This window comes from Artibeus jamaicensis, unplaced genomic scaffold (assembly GCF_021234435.1).
Source record: "Artibeus jamaicensis isolate MK-2021 breed Jamaican fruit bat unplaced genomic scaffold, CSHL_Jam_final contig_685, whole genome shotgun sequence".
In the NCBI taxonomy this organism is placed as follows: domain Eukaryota; kingdom Metazoa; phylum Chordata; class Mammalia; order Chiroptera; family Phyllostomidae; genus Artibeus; species Artibeus jamaicensis.
The window spans coordinates 25,400,509-25,416,573 of record NW_026521924.1 but is presented as its reverse complement, the minus strand read 5'-3'; the positions used below and the strand labels follow the sequence as shown (position 1 = coordinate 25,416,573).

Below are 16,065 nucleotides of genomic sequence, written 5' to 3'. Positions count from 1 at the left end.
TGCGTGTTTCGGCACAGCAGCCTTACAAAACCCCACGTTACTGTTAGAACTGACGATGTCGGAGGACACAGCACTGCCCACAAAAGGTCTAGAAAAGAATCTTAATTGAAAAAGCGTTTCTTTAATACACACATGTAGCTTGAAGTCAGGGGAAAAATAGCCTCATGACACACTGCTCCTAAATAAAGCCCCCGGGGTATGCTGGAGTCCCAGAAGTAACATCAGATCCTGGACCAGAAGGCCCCTGTTTCCTGGGGTTGCAGGAGCCAGCATCCTGGCTTCGACCCCAGGCAAAGCCTGCTTTGAGAGCAGTGCTGACCGGAACAGCCTCTTCTCTGTCCCGCGGAGGCCCGGGAACACGTTGGGAGGCAGTAACCGAAGTCCCAGCTTAGTTGGAAATTAACTGCGTGTGCTCGGCCTACAGTTCCCTCATCTTCCCAACAGGAGGGGGTGGGGGTGCTGGTCCCGATCTCCTCCAGGTCTGGAAAGGTCCCATTCGGGGTTTCTGTTCGGGGACCCTGGGGGCCCTGAGCCCCAGCTGCCTCTCTTCCACCAAATGATGTGAAATCGAAGGTGGAATCCTTGGCTGAGACGAGTCTGGGCTCAGGATCCCTTAGTGCTAGGGGTCCCAGAAGCCACCTAGAACTGCCGTGACTAGCAACCTAAGGCAAACCCAAAACTGTGCTTCGCCCACTCCTGACAGGTGAGCCAGGCCCAGGCACGGGGCAGTTCTACCAGATGCCACTGAAGCTGAACTCATCAAAAGCAGGGAGCACAGTCCCTCTGCCTCCCGTGGAAGCCCAGGAGGAGAAGGCAGGGCCGGCCCGACTCACAGTGCCAGCCTGGGTCAGCCTCCTCCTGCCCGGAGCTCGGGCCCTAACCCTGACGCTTCCTAGATACCCAGAACTCTGCATGTCCTTGCCAACCAAAGCTGACTTCTACCCCCGCCTAAGCCACTGCTAGGGCTTCAAGATCATAGCGAGCCAGGAAAGGGAGTATTTGACTCAACAGCCTTCACCCATTATACAGATTAGAAAAACCGAGGCCCACTGAGGGATAAGACTGGCCCAGGATTACAGACCAATTCAGCAATACAGGTAGGGCTGGACTTAACCCCCAACTCCCAGGCCCCGCCCCCAACCATCATCAATTCTTACACAAGTGCCCTGGGGTTGAGGCTCTTGGGCAGAGGGTGGGGCCAGGATGAGGCAGACACCTGCCACTCCATCCACCCCTTCTCCTTCCTTCCCTCACGCAGTTGCTCTAGCCTCCTTGGGGCCACAGGTGTTAATTTGGGAGCCCCTTGGTCCCTGACCTTATTACGTGCTGAAGCAGAAACATGAGTCCCCAGAGCCTCCTCCTCCTGGTGGCCCTCCTGGGGAGCCAGCTGCCTGCTGCCTTGGGCAGGAGGAATAGAGGTGAGTCGGGGTCGGTTCCTCCAGGTACTAAGTGGTCCCTACCCCTCTGGGGAGCGTGAGGGTTCGGGAGAGGCAGGGAACTCGGTGCGTGTCTGTGTGTGTGCTGTGGACGTCTGCTTCTCAGTGCCTGCGTTTTGTTTGTGCTGCTCTGAGCCCGCCGGCCTGCCCACGGCTGTGCCTGCAGACGCCGTCTGGCCAGCGTCTCAGCCCTCGTCCGGGCCTGTCTTCACAGCTGAGTTCGGGGTTCGGGGTGCACGAACGCCAGTCTCTGTGTTGTGCATGTGTGTCTTTGAGCCCCTGCGTGTTGTGGGGACAAACCCGTCTGTGCCACTTCTGCTCTGGTTGTCCCCACGGAGGTATGTGGGGCTGTCATCCTCTGTGGCCTGCAGGGCCCACCTTGTTTCTGTCTGTCTGTCTCAGGCCGTCTCCGGCCCCTAGCCCAGTCTGTGGAAGCGACATGGAGGTTGAGTAGGGGCGTGGTTTCTGGGGTCCCAGATCTGCTGGGAGGACACTGTGGCCCTTCTTCTCTTCCCCCCACCTCCTCCCAGAAGGCTGGGGCTGACCTGTCGCCAGGTGCGGGAGGCCTGGGCTGCTGGGGCGGTTAGACAGGTGCCTCCCCACCTGGGCGAGGCCTCCACTTCCATGCCCTTCTGGGGCCGGAACCCTCTGACCTACATACACCTGTGTCACCCCGGCCCTGCCTTGGGGGAAGGGGACAGGCACAGGGACAGGTCCGCTCCTCCACAGGGCTCCCGGGAGCAGCTCCCAGCGTCCTCTGTGCCCCCTCCAGTCTAGCCCTGGGGACGACATGGTTTGGGGAGGAAGAACACTTGGAACCCCAGGCTGCGGAGGGAAGGGTGCTGGCAAGTTCCAAGGCCGGACCCCATGCCGCTGTGACTCACGCCATCACCACATTCCTCCTCACAGCAAGGCTATGAAGTCACAGCTATTTTTATCCCCACTTTGCAGATGAGGAAACTGAGGCTCCGTAAGAACCAACTTGCCCAGGGCCAAAGACTGACTCTGAGTCAGGGTCAAAGGTGGCAGTTGAGGGAGGTCTGTGGAATCAGGAAGACCCGCCTCCCAGACCTACTCCCTGCACAGTGAGGCCTCCCTGTACAAGGAGATGGTGTCCTAAGGAGTGATGCATGCTGGTCTCCCCAAACGCCTCGAATTTCCACCCTTCCCGATGTTTCTCGAGATCACTGCTTGGCTCTGCAGAAGTCCTGACAGGGGAGGGCAGCAGTGGAGTGAGGGAAGGGACGTCTCCGTTTATTCCTGTGACAGCACAGTCACTTAGGTGTATAAGACGCACCCCCTCCAACACGTCTGGGTGTCTCTGACAGTGAGAGGTGGCGGCACAGGCCCTGGGAGAAAGTGTCTAAGGAGTGTTTTCAGTGGCCACCTTGTATTGTAAAGAGACCCGTGTTGGGCCGCATTCATAGCCATCCTGGGCCACACCTGGCCCACGGGCCATGGGTTGGACACCCTTAAACTTTAAGCCCGCCCAATCACACAACCCAAGTTGACTTGGAGCACTTACTGTGTGAGCAAGGTGCCCACTATGTGAGCAGCCAGCACCCAGTCAGGGGCTGGAGGGGGAAGGCAGACTCAAGGTAAAGTCGCGGCACTGGATCCCCTGCCCCTGGTAACCCTTTTCTCAGATGCTAGACCGAAGTGAAGGCCGGAAGCCAGCCCCGTGCCCAGGGCTCGGTGCCAACCGGAGCAGAGGGGCGGGCAGGCCCCAGTGGGCGCTGCCCCCGGAGATGCAGACTCCGAATCCACGTGGGTTTGGGCAACCACCGCCCCTTTTGGGCCTCGATTCCTCCCTCTAAACAGAGGAAGATACGGATTCGAGGTTTTTGCATGAAATCTGGAAATGGCCCAAATCCTAACAAGAAGAGTGGCCAGGTGAGCTCCGGGACGGAACGTTCTAGAGCCATTCAGAGGACAGCCTGAGAGACCAAGTTAATACCAATCCCTGGAACAATGCCACTTGTAGCAGTGACGAGCCCAGTTCAGCGGTGGCCGACGGTGGCTGTGTGACGGCACACTGGGCTGCCAACCGCTGACACACCTGTGGTGCTGGCCCTCCCTTCAAACCCTTTCCCTCAAACAGTCCCTGAGCCCCTGCTGTTGGTGTCTAGGGCTGTGCTTCCGCCAAACGGCCAGCAGAGCGGGCAGGGGGTCTATTGTCACAGCTGCTGGCCAAGTGAGAGAGGCAGGGTCACCAATGCCGGGGGAAGATCCTTTGGGAGTGTGTGGGGTGCTGCGGGATGAGCTGGTTCATCTGGGGTCAGAGAAGCAGGGTCTCCTGGGTGTGGTGTTTCAGCTGAGACCCAACGAACAGGGTATAGGAGGCAGCCTCAGGCGAAGGGCAAGGCCAAAGCAGAGAGAAGGGGTTTGGGGTGGGGCAGGGGCCACTAGGAGTGAAGGGGCTGAGGCCAGAGAGACGGGCAGGGGCCAGACCAGGTATGGCCTTATTGGTGCAGATGGAGATTTTGAACTTCCTTTTTTCCTGTCCGTATGTCATCTGAGTCTTGAGCCTGCCCAGAAGGAGGTCGGGGGGTGGGTCCAGCTTCCCATTTCACAGACAAAAAACTGAGGCTTGGAGTAAAAAACAACCCAAAACTTGCCAGCCATTTGCGATGTGGGGGGACCTCAGTGGCATAAGTCAGAGAAAGACAAATACTGTGTGACCTCACTTACACGTGGAATCTAAAGATCAAACAAAACCTCAAAGCACCAAGCCCATTGATGCGGAGAACAGGTGGTGGTGGCCAGAGGTGGAGGGGCGGATGGGCTCAGAAAGCACAAACTTCCAGTTACAAAGTAAACAAGTCACCGACGTGATGCGCAGCATGGCTACCATGGTAACGCCACAGCGCACGTCTGAAAGTTGCTCAGAGAGGAGATCTTAAAGGTTTTCCACCTAGAAAGAAAAGTGTTTAACAGTGTACGAGGGCAGATGTTAACTAGACACTGTGGTGGCCCTTTTGAAATATGTAACAAATGCTGAATCCTTATGTTGTATCTCCCAAACTAACATAATGTTATCGGTGGACTATACCTCAATAAAAGGACTAAATAGAAAGTAAATAAATAAAATCAAGTTCATCCCCAAATACAAATACTACCTTGCCCAAGGACAGGCAAGAACTGGAAGGAGAATTCAGAGCTGGTGGTTCCAGCTGCAATATCCGGGGGCTCTCCTACAGAGAAAGCTGGGGGATGTCCACCGGACGATGGGCCCTGCCTCCAATCGGTGCCTGACCAGTGCCTGGGGGACAGACAGTGCCCCTCGCTGATGAAGTGCTGCCACAGAAATTGCTTCCGCCAGTGTGTCCGGATGGTCGCAGGTAAGTGTCCATCTGCACTTGGCTGACCGACTGACCGCCCGAGCCCAGAGCCCCAGCTCAGGGGCTCAGGCAGGGCTGCCACCCGGGTCCCTGTGTTGCAGTAAAGCAGGGCACCTGCCCCGAGGACCGGCTGAAGTGCCTCAGCCCCATCCAGCACCTGTGCCACCGGGACTCCGACTGCCGGGGCCGCAGTCGGTGCTGCCTCAGCGCCTGTGGCCGGGAGTGCCGGAACCCCATCAAACTCAAAGGTAGGGCTCTGCGCGCCTCTCTCAGTCCTGCACACAGGGTACCGCCCCAGTGCCACGAGTCTAACAGGATGCCTCTCCAGCAGCCGGCGCCCCCCGGTGGCCGTCACTGGGGAAGTGGCCCAGGGGTGTGAGGGGTCCTGTTAGGATGACGCAGGAACTGGGAATCCTCAGTTCCCTTGGTGAACTTGCTGTGTCCTGGACCACAAGGGAGCTCCCGTCTGCCCTTGGGGCAGTCCTGCCTTGGCTGGGAGTCCTGCCTTAGTGGCCGCCAGGGCTGGGCAGATGGGGTCCGGGTGGGGACCAAGCCCAGGAGTCAGAGCCCTGTTACGGGAGGTGGTTAACCCTTTCCTTCTCTCTCCTCAGGCTGATTCTGGTTCAGGCCCGGTGGCTCCGAACCTCAGGACGGGGTCCCCAGCCCGAAGAGGTGATGATGCTGGCCCTGGGACCTGCCACCCGGCAGCACCACCTCTGCCAGCTGCAGTCCCAACCTTCTGACAAACACTTACCTGTCCTGACGTTCCCTGCCGCCCGCCCACCCTTGGCTTTTCCTCCTGGGAATCACAGTCCATGGCCAGACCTCAGAGGACTCCCTGGTCCCCCTGCCCCCTGAGCTGCTCGTTCTTCCTGACACCCACCTTCACATCTCTTTGTATGTGTTTCTCCCCCTAAAATCCCCGATTCAGGTAGGCCCCTCTCTGTGGGGGCCCGACCCCCCCGAGTGCACATTTCGCCAGTTTCCTGAACGTGTCTGTTCACATGGCTCTTTTGCGATTTCACCTTGCCTGCAACGCGCGCACTGCCTCTGCTCCTGCTTCTCCAACGCTCTTTCTTAGACGAACTTTTTGTCTATAAACGTTCTCAGAAGAAAACCTTGATGTCACTACTGCAAACAGGATGCGCAGGAGCACTGGCCACAAACAGAATGTAAATGCAAAAGCAAATGCAATGAAAACAGTGAAGTTCCATTAAAGTCATGTCTGACTCGACAATATTTAATAATGTTCTTAAATTCTAGCTACACACTGCCACCTGCCAGGGCTGCGAGCCTGAAGCCTGCTCTCTGTTGCGATCAGGGATGGTCAGCAAGGGTTACCGGGCTGCAGGACACAGGTCTCTAACCCGAGACTGTTTCCCTGGTGACTCCTACTCTCCGAGAGCCAGGGTTGTATAACGTTGCACCCACGTACACCCCAAGGTCATTTCAGATTGCTCTGCACTTGGGGAAATGTCTCTTGGGCAGTTGAGATGCCATTACTTTGGGGATGGTCTGGGTCCACCATTGGATAATACCTGATTCACCCCCATTTCTTCAGGGGCTCAGTCTGTAGTCAGGGCCCTGAAAGGGGGGGATGCCAGCCAACCCAAGGGACGTTCCTGGACCCGAGAGCTGGATTCCTGGCTGTCCCTTCTGCCCAGGACTTGATTGGGGGAGAAGGTGGGGGTGGGCAGGCTCCCCCTGCTTTTCATGCCGGGTCTGCTTGTGGGCGCTGATAGAACCTGGGGCTGACGGTCAGCTGTGGGGGCAGAGTTGGGAATCCCGGGTTCTCTTTCCTGGTTCCCCTGATGATGCACTGCAGTCACAGGGGGGTCACCACCCTGCCCTCCTGTCTGCCCTGCAGGAAGAGGGAAAGAACACTACTTCCTCACTGCCAGAGTCCTGCCCGTGGGATTCCAGTGCCTCAGCTGTTGACTCAAAAGCAGCAAATGCTGGTTATAGGGACACGCCTGGGAGATGGGAAGAGCACTGTGGGGGCCGCTGATGCTGTGAGCCTGGGGTTCCTGTCCTCTTCCCTGGCCTCAGTTTCCCCATCTGTAAACTCAGGCGCTTCACATAGATAATAGGGCACACTGTATAGTTTGGGCACACGCGCCCCTTGCCCCCCCACCCTTATGTGCACACCGGGCAAGTGTACACACCCTGGCCCCATGATAAGGGAGGGCTTTGGCCCTGGACTTGTGTTGGCTAATGCAATGTGGGCGCAATGACAGTGTGACAGTTTCAGGGCAGGGCACCGGCCTTCCTGCCTGCAGCTTCCACCCTCTGCCCTGAGACGAACTTGTCCAGAAGCCACTGGTCTCGGGATGAAAGACGCAGGGTGGGGAGGGGGCGAGGTGGACAGGCTGAGATGTCTCAGTCAGTGCTCAAACTCACAGGAGGGGAACGAACATTCGTGACAGGAAGCCAGTGAGATTTGGGGATTATCTGTGATAACAAACTGACTGTAGTCAGAGCTTGTCCAATTCAAGTGATGATTCCTATCCTGTAGTAAATCTGCGCACTTCTAACCGTCATTTCCTTCATCCATCCTATAACCCTGAGAAAGCTGGGCCCCGTGATTCCCGTTTGACAATGAAGAAACAGGGGCTTTGAAAGAAGTGACTTGCCGAGACTCCCAGCTAAGAGGTGCACCGGCCAGGATTAAACCATCCTGTGTGGGCCATTAGATATTGACACAATCAGCAACATTTAAAGTGGCCGAGCACTTCCCTGTGTGCGCCGAGTTCTGCTCCAGGCTTCACAGCCAGCAGGAAAGAGCCAGGTCCGGGGGAGGCTGGGCAGGGCCTGCGGCTCACAGTCGGGTGAGGCCACTTTCTCCCCAGTGCAGTTCGGGGGGGGGGGGCAGCCTTAAAGGGCGTGAGTTTCTCTCTCAGCTCCTAAGTGCCCTGGGAAGATGACCGGGCCTCCTTTGGAAAAGGGGGACCCTACGCCCGTGTCCCTATCAAGTCGGTGTCCACCATAACCTAGATGAGCCACCTGAACTAGAGGGACTGAAAGGGACCCATCTGGGAAGCTATCATTACTGCCGTTCCTTTGTCAGAGGAGCCGGGGCTGCAATGCCTCTTCACGGGGTATATTCCCCTACGGACCCCTCCTCCCGCTGGTCCCTGGGTCGAGAGCCTGTCCTGGCTGTAGGGCCCGGTCCCCAGACACCCGCACATACCCCGACCGAGTCAGGAATAGAAACCACCGCCTCCGGCCGCCCGCGGTCTCCCTCCCTCCCCCGGCAGCAGCGATCGATGCGGCCTCAGCCGCGGGGGACAGAGGAAGACTGAGAAGGAGGAGGAGGCAGCAGGGCCTCCGCAGCGGCGAGGCTCCGCGGGGCCGCCGGGGCACGGAGCAGCCCCGGGCGGCCGGTGGCTCCCCAGCCTCGGGGACAGACGCGCTGGGCCACAGGTAAGGGGTCCCCCTCGGGGAGGGGCGTGGTCCGGGGGAGGGCGGGGGCCGGGCGCCGCGGAGGCGGGGCTGCCTGCTTCCTCGTGCTCGCGCTCTCTCCTCGAGACCCCCAAGGAGGGAGCAGGGCGGGATGGCCGTACTTGGGGCCGGTTCTGTTCGTTCATCTGTCAAATGGGATTAGAACACCTCCCCGCGGGGCTGGGGTAGTGCGCGGAGCCCGGGGAAGAGACCGGCGCACAGCGCACAGCGGGCGATCAAAACGAGCGTGGAAAGAGTGTGGAGACGCACAAAACCCAGTTTCCCGCTTTGCCTGCGCCCTGGACGAGCTTGGTAATTTTGAAGACATCACTTAGTCTTTCTTACCGGCATTCAGATTCTTGTCGGGGAAGGTTTGTTGAATTAATTGTCCTATTTCACGGAGCAGGAAGGTGAGATCCAGGAAGAGAAAGGGGTCTGCCCCCAGAGGGGCAGCTCGTGGGTGACGGATCTGGATGAGAGACTTCATCTTCTGACATCAAGTCCAGGCAGAGGGCGGGATGCGGCTGCAGCGTGCAGGTCCTTATCCAGCGCAGCTCGGGTGCCAGGGACTGTGCTGCTGATAAACACCCTGCCTGGTGCAATCCTCACAGCGCTCAGGGGAAGGACAGTGTCCCCCACTTTGCAGATGGGGGGACTGACTCTCAGAGAAGGGTCTGCTCAAGGTCAGCAGTAAGAGGCAGGCTCAGAACTGGAAACCAGCTCTGACAAGAGAGACGTGCCAGGGACTAACATTTACCCCGCACCTCCTGTGTTTCAGGGGTTGTGCACGCATCCTCACAACAACCCTTCCACTGCAGTGTTATTATCCCCATTCTACAGGTAAGCGAGCTAAAGTCCAGAGCAGGAGGAGACTGGCCTTCGGTCACACAAGGAGCAGAACTAAGGACAAAACCCCAACTCGCTTAAAGCCAAGCCCAGGGCAAGTGAAGGACACCCCGCCTGCTCCCGGCCAGGCACTGGGCCAGCTGCCTGATGCACACTCGATCCCTGTCCACCCCGGAAAGCAGGCATCACCGAACCCACAGCGCTGATGACGTTCTAAGGTAAGGAGGTGGGTCCTGGCCCTCGGTTCCAGCACAGCTTAGAGATGGAGGCAGCAGCAGGGTCTAAGCTCTCCTTGGCATCCACAAAGGCCGAGCACTCCTTTACCCTCCCGCCTTCCTGGGAGCAGGTGCTGTAGTCTGCATTGTGCAAGGAACTAACGTGGAGAAAAGCATCTTCCTCAAGGCACCAGGCACACCTACGGGGAGACAAGCAAAGGCTTGCCTGACCCCAGGAGACAGTGAAACAGGTGGACCATTGACCAAACCATCTTCTGGTGCCAGGTCCCGTAAAGACACTGGTTCATCTCGCCTTTTTCCTCACAGTGGGAGGTGGGTATTTTTATCTCCACTTGACAGAAGCTTAGGGAGGTGACGTGACTTGCCTCCGGTCACCCAAGAAAGCCCAAGTTCAAACCCACAGACCCTTTAAATAGTGGAAGCCAATGGCTGTCACGCTGAACTGTGAGTCAGAATCACCCTCCGAGCTTGTTAATAGACAGCTGCTAGTCCCCATCCCCAGAGATTCTGACTCAGCAAGTCTAGAGCGGGCTGAGAATTTGCGTTTCGACAAACTTCCAGGTGATTTCCAGGTGATGCTGATGCTGCTGGCGCAGGGAACGCCCTTGGAGAACAGCATAGCCCTAGGGGGTCGGCATTCCCTACCCCCATGTCACTGAGGAAGAAACTGAGGTTCAGAGTGCTCGCGTGCAAGACGCCGCAGTAGACCTCCGGGCTTCAAAAATCCAGGTTTGTCTGGGAAAGGGACACATGAGCGACTCCCTAGCCGAGCGCCCCTTCCTCCCCTCAGTCAGGTGCCACGACATCCTGCCATTCAGCGGCTTTCATAGTTCCCTAGGGTAGAGCGCTAGAGCTCGCTTTGTTTAGGCCAATGAAACGAGGGTTGGAAAGTTCAGTGGTCTGACCAAAGCCCAGTCGCGTAGTAAGGGCTGGTCAAATCCAAACCTGGCTCTTCAGTCACGGGGGCACCTGACCGACCACCCACTAAGCCTCCGCTGCACACCAGTCGCTTCACACTGAGCATCTCACACCTCTGCCTGGTGAATGGGGCAGGGGATTTGATCTTGTCAGAAGAGAGGTCCTGGGACCCCCTTCAGAGGGCTCCTCCTGTGTCCTTAGGCCGGCACTCGGCAACCATGGTGAGCGAGTCCCCAGGGCGCGGAGCCAGGGTCCCCTGGCGGCGAAGCGACGAGGCTCTGCGCGTGAACGTGGGCGGCGTGCGACGGCGGCTGAGCGCGCGCGCCCTGGCGCGCTTCCCGGGCACGCGGCTGGGCCGCCTACAGGCCGCAGCGTCGGAGGAGCAGGCGCGGCGCCTGTGCGATGACTACGACGCGGCGGCGCGGGAGTTCTACTTCGACCGGCACCCGGGCTTTTTCCTGGGGCTGCTGCACTTCTACCGTACCGGCCACCTGCACGTGCTCGACGAGCTGTGTGTCTTCGCCTTTGGCCAAGAGGCCGACTACTGGGGCCTAGGGGAGAGCGCGCTGGCCACGTGCTGCCGCGCGCGCTACCTGGAGCGGCGCGTGGCGCGGCCGCGCGCCTGGGACGAAGATAGCGACGCGCCGAGCAGCGTGGACCCGAACCCTGGCGAGATCTCCGACGTGCAGCGCGAGCTGGCGCGCTATGGCGCCGCACGTTGCGGCCGCCTGCGCCGCCGTCTCTGGCTCACCATGGAGAATCCGGGCTACTCGCTGCCCAGCAAGCTGTTCAGCTGCGTCTCCATCGGCGTGGTGCTAGCCTCTATCGCCGCCATGTGCATCCACAGCCTGCCCGAGTATCAGGCCCGCGAGGCGGCAGCCGCCGTGGCTGCGGTGGCTGCGGGTCGCAACCCAGAAGAGGTTCGCGACGACCCGGTGCTGAGGCGCCTCGAGTACTTCTGCATCGCCTGGTTCAGCTTCGAGGTGTCGTCGCGCCTCCTGCTGGCGCCCAGCACGCGTAACTTCTTCTGCCACCCACTTAACCTCATCGACATTGTGTCCGTGCTGCCCTTCTATCTCACGCTGGTGGCTGGTGCCGCGCTCGGCCACCAGGGAGGTGCGGGCGGCGAGGACCTCGGCGACCTGGGCAAGGTGGTGCAGGTGTTCCGCCTCATGCGCATCTTCCGAGTGCTCAAGTTGGCGCGCCACTCCACGGGGCTGCGCTCGCTGGGCGCCACGCTCAAGGTAGGGCCTCTGAGGCCGGGCTGGGAGTCTAGGGGGAGGCAGGTATAACCATGGGGCAGGTTTGCAGGTGAACTCACAAGCCTGCTGCGTCCAGACGCTCAGTGAAACTGAAATGGCATCCTTTGTACTAGATGCAAGGCTAGGTAACAGGTGTATGTTTCCCGGCCAGTTTGACCTTCCCAACAGCCCAGTAAGGAAGAGCTTCCGGTCATCTCTGTGTCCCGGGGGAGAACCCAGAGACAAAACTTTGCTGGTCTTCCTTTCAAAAAAAGAAAGAAAAGAAAAAGAAAAAGAAAAAGAAAAAGGTCATCTTTAATCTATCTATCAAATATCAAATAATACATAGCACCAAAATATGCAAAGCAGGACGCTACCTGGCTTTCCCACTAAGCCTTTCTGCTGACGTTATCAGGGGCACCGGCATCATGGGTCACACGTAATAGGCCAGGTCTAGTAATAGCCCCGGAGCTGATACTTACGGAGTGCTAATTTGGTGCCATTTCCACATCCATTATCGATTTCATCCTCAGGATAACTTCTTGAGGAGGATGCGGTTACTTATTCCATTTCTGTAGATGAAGAACCTGAGGCTGGCTTTTTAAAGCCTGGTTGCAATTTACTGAGTGCCCTCCCTGAGCCAGGCCCTGCACCGGGCGGGGGTTGAATCACTGCCCTGGGGAATCGCTCACCCTCCAGTGGGTGAAATTAGCCTGCTTTGGGGTGGAGGGCATGTGAACATGTTGGACAAAGGTTGGAAGAGGGAACAGAATAAATGATGGGAGGGGGCATGGACAAAGGGGGTGTCGGTTGATGAGGTTGAAGAGGTGAGTGGGACAGGGTATGGCAGGGCCATGAACTCTTGGCCCAGGGTTTTGGACTTCATCCCAAGGGAAATGGGGTTTAAGCAGGGGCAAGTGTTATTATCACAACTTTGCAGAGGTGGAAACTGAGGCCCCAAGAGGTGACAGGACGTGTCAGAGGTTCCTCTATGAGTCAGGTGCAGAGCCTAGAAGAAGGACCCAGCTGTGTCTGACTCCGGCATCTCATGCTCTTTCTCCTTAAGCCCCGTGTAACAGTGCTAGGGGTCCCGAGAAGGTGCTGATAGATTTCTTCCACCCGTAAGGCATGTAAAACCCTGTGCATACCCTCACAGCAGGGCAGCCAGGATGCTGGGTGCAGGCAGGGCGACCTGGGCAGAATGCAGGGCTTCAGGCAGGTACAGAGAATTCCATTGGCCATACACCCTGAACTCAGTGCCTCTCCAGGGCTGATCCCTCCGTCCTGGAACTCGGCCTTGCCTCCACTGTGCAGGGAGCCAGGGCCCAGAGCTGCCAGCTCTTTCTGTGAGGAGGGAGAAGAGTATTGGTGGAGGTTTCCTGGGTCCAAGACACAGGTGTAAGACTCCAGATGAGAGCCATGCTACTTAAAGTAGCAGTCAGAAGCCCCTGACCACTAGCAGCTTTCTCGGTAGCTGGAAGCTTGCTAGGATTGCAGAATCCCTGGCCCTATGCCAGAGCTCCTCAATTGAGTTTTGCCTTTTAAACAAGATCTCTGCAGGAATCCTCTGCGGATTACTTTGGGAGTCTTGGCTCTGGAAGAGGAGTTCTCAGCCTCTGTTAACATTTGGGGCCACATTTGGGGCTTTGTTTTGGGGATTGGCCTGTGCATTGCAGGAAACTTCACAGCATCCTTGGCCTCTACCCACTGGATGCTGGCAGCACACCTCTCCCAGCTGATACTGCCAAATGACCCCTTGTGGGAGGAGGGGACAGAATTGCCCTGGTTGAGAAGACTGCCCTAGGGCCTGGCCTCAGGGGCAGAGCAAATATACACACCCAGAGGCAAGTGCATTCAGGGAGAGGTCTAGGGAACTCACATATCCGCCCAGCTTCCTTGGGGGGCCGAAAATATTTTTGTCCTTATCAGAAATGTGAGGAACCAATCGAAAGAGCACGAAACCAAGCTTTGCATTGTAGAATATAAACTATGGCTCTCCTGATTCTGCAGCCGTGCAGAAATTACAAGCTTTTCATTAACTGGCTGGTGCTACTGGCCACCCACATTAGAAGAAGCAAATGTGGCTTAGCAGGTGCCTGGGCCCCTGGAGACCAGGCCTGTGTTCAGTCCCAGAGAGTTTCTTCTTGTAGTCAAAAAGACCTTAGTTCGGAGTCCGCGGAGCTGGGTGCTGGCACCAGCTCTCCTTTGCTCTGTGACTTCACACCTGTCCTTTCTACTCTCCAGGCCTCAGTTTCCCACATGCCCAATGCCAGCTCTGACTCAGCTTCCTCCATTCTCTTCCAGCACAGCTACCGCGAGGTGGGCATCTTACTGCTGTATCTGGGCGTGGGGGTGTCTGTGTTCTCTGGCGTGGCCTACACCGCCGAGAAGGAGGAGGACTCAGGTTTTGACACCATCCCTGCCTGCTGGTGGTGGGGCACAGTGAGCATGACCACTGTGGGCTACGGGGACGTCGTGCCGGTGACGGTGGCTGGCAAGCTGGCAGCCTCGGGCTGCATCCTGGGGGGCATCCTGGTGGTAGCGCTCCCCATCACCATCATCTTCAACAAGTTCTCTCACTTCTACCGGCGCCAAAAGGCTCTGGAAGCCGCCGTGCGCAACAGCGGCCACCAGGAGTTTGAAGACTTGCTGAGCAGTATTGATGGGGTGTCGGAGGGGTCTCTGGAGACGTCCCGCGAGACCTCCCATGAGACCTCCCGTGAGACCTCCCAGGAGGGAAGGTCTACAGACCTGGAGGCCCAGGCCCCCAGTGGGCCTCCAAACTCTCAAATTTATTAAAACCAGGGCTTCACAACCCCCCCACCTTCCCACACCTCTGCAGGTAGTTACAACAGAGCAGAGAGCTGTCCCCTGCTGAAGTTCTTCGTGGTAGCACGCCCGCTCAGGGTCAGTCACCCTGGCCTGAGAAGTGACACCCAGAGGCTGGGTTCCGTCCCCCAAAGGCTCAGGGCAGGACAGCGTTACCCTAGATTCTGTGATCCTGGAGAGTGACCCAAAGACCATAAACAAACCTGCAAGCCATCCGGGAAGCAGCACAAGCCATAGGGAGAAAGCCAGGAGGGTGCTAACATTCCCGAACACCTGCTGTCTATCAGCCAGGTCACATTTGGCCCTGTATTGGAGGATGAAAATCATCCCCATTTCACAGATGAGGAAACCGAGGCTCAGGGAGGTGCAAGGAGTGGCCCAAATGTTACACAGCTAGTAGTGGAGTCAAGTTCAGAAACCACGCTTTTGTCTGCTGAAACAGTGTTTCTGCCACCCTCTGTCTTCCGCCCTCAGGCAGTTTGCATGGAATTTTAGTGGGTTCATGGATCCCCAGAGCTGATCCATAGAGTTAGAGCCCTCTGTCAGAGCTAGGAAAGGGACCCGACAGGACTCAGATGCAGGAGCCCTGGACCTCAGCTGCAGCCCTTTCCAGGAGCTTCCACAAGGAGTCAGCTCTCTGAGATGAGGGCTGGGAGGAAGAGGGAGCCGCCTCCTTGGCTGACGTGCAAGATGTACGCACCACTAGCTGAAGCTTCCTTCCCGGGCTGGCCTGAGCCTGAAGGGCAGAGCCAGCTATGCTAGAACCTGATGTGTGAGGCAGGCAAGTCTTTGCCCCATGTCCGGGTTTCAGCCCACCCGTTCCATGGTCACGGTCTGGGCCCAGAGGGAGGTGGAAACCCAATGGGACAGGGGAGGCACTGATTCCAAGCCAGCTTGGCTCCGAAGTGTTGGTGGCAAGGCGCTGCCAGGCGTGGACACCCATCCCCACACTCCAACCGTGGCAGTCCCTGTATGCCCTACCTGCAGACCTCCGGCCGTACCTCGAGTTACCACCCAGGCAGATGCTTGGGGCTCCTGTTCCTTTTGGCAAGCTCCAGCCCCCTCGACCTTGCTGGGGGCGTGTCTCATATCCTCACCTACTGAATCCTCTCCACTTGCAGAAAACATTGGGAGGCAGAGGGTTCCCTTAGCCCTTTCACACTGTTGCCAGAACAGCCATCACGGTACTCTCATTGCCTAGCTCTGTCTGCCCCACCGCACTGAGCTTCGAGACAGAGGACTGTGTCTGGTGGAGCCCGGACTCGGAGTGGAGTAGGCAGTTAGTGAATGCTGAGTGGATCGAGCAATTCGCACGACTACTGTGTGCCAAGCACTGGGGAGGAAGAGGAAGGAAGGAGCCAGAGGGGGACCTTGCCCAGAGGAGGATGCAGACCCGACGAAAAGGGGGCTCCTTTCAGTCCTGCCCCCCTTCCTCCTTGCTCTTTTGAGGCTTTTACAATGATTTCCTTGTAGATTTTTCACTCACTCATTCAGCAAGTAGCCACAGGAAAAGGGGCTTCACCTGTGGCCTGCAGACAGGTTTTATTGAGCCAAACAGTATTTTTAGTATATTTAAAAAATGTGAATGCCTTCAGGTGAGGCGTGTACTCTCCGGTTCCCCACCGAGCGCCCTCCCCCCGCACCACCGCGACACACAGTCACTCCTGTGTGAGCCCCGCCGCTGAGGTTTTCTTTACCCACCTGGCCTGTGATTTATTGACATCTTACTGGATTCAAGAGATGGAATGCCAAGCAAAATATATATCCCTGTCTTGAA

At 57.7% G+C, this 16,065-nt stretch overlaps 2 protein-coding genes across 2 annotated transcripts; both read left to right on the top strand.

Annotated features, from left to right (window-relative positions):
* The first annotated feature begins 1,339 nt into the window (after positions 1–1,339).
* On the top strand, positions 1,340–8,204 carry WFDC5 (WAP four-disulfide core domain 5). Its single transcript, XM_037164435.2, has 4 exons — positions 1,340–1,418; positions 4,637–4,777; positions 4,879–5,025; positions 8,035–8,204. The coding sequence occupies exons 1-4, from the start codon at positions 1,340–1,342 to the stop codon at positions 8,202–8,204; spliced, it is 537 nt and encodes a 178-aa protein (XP_037020330.2).
* A 2,217-nt stretch (positions 8,205–10,421) lies between these two features.
* On the top strand, positions 10,422–14,258 carry KCNS1 (potassium voltage-gated channel modifier subfamily S member 1). Its single transcript, XM_037164700.2, has 2 exons — positions 10,422–11,462; positions 13,764–14,258. The coding sequence occupies exons 1-2, from the start codon at positions 10,437–10,439 to the stop codon at positions 14,256–14,258; spliced, it is 1,521 nt and encodes a 506-aa protein (XP_037020595.1). The 5' UTR covers positions 10,422–10,436.
* Positions 14,259–16,065: the final 1,807 nt, after the last annotated feature.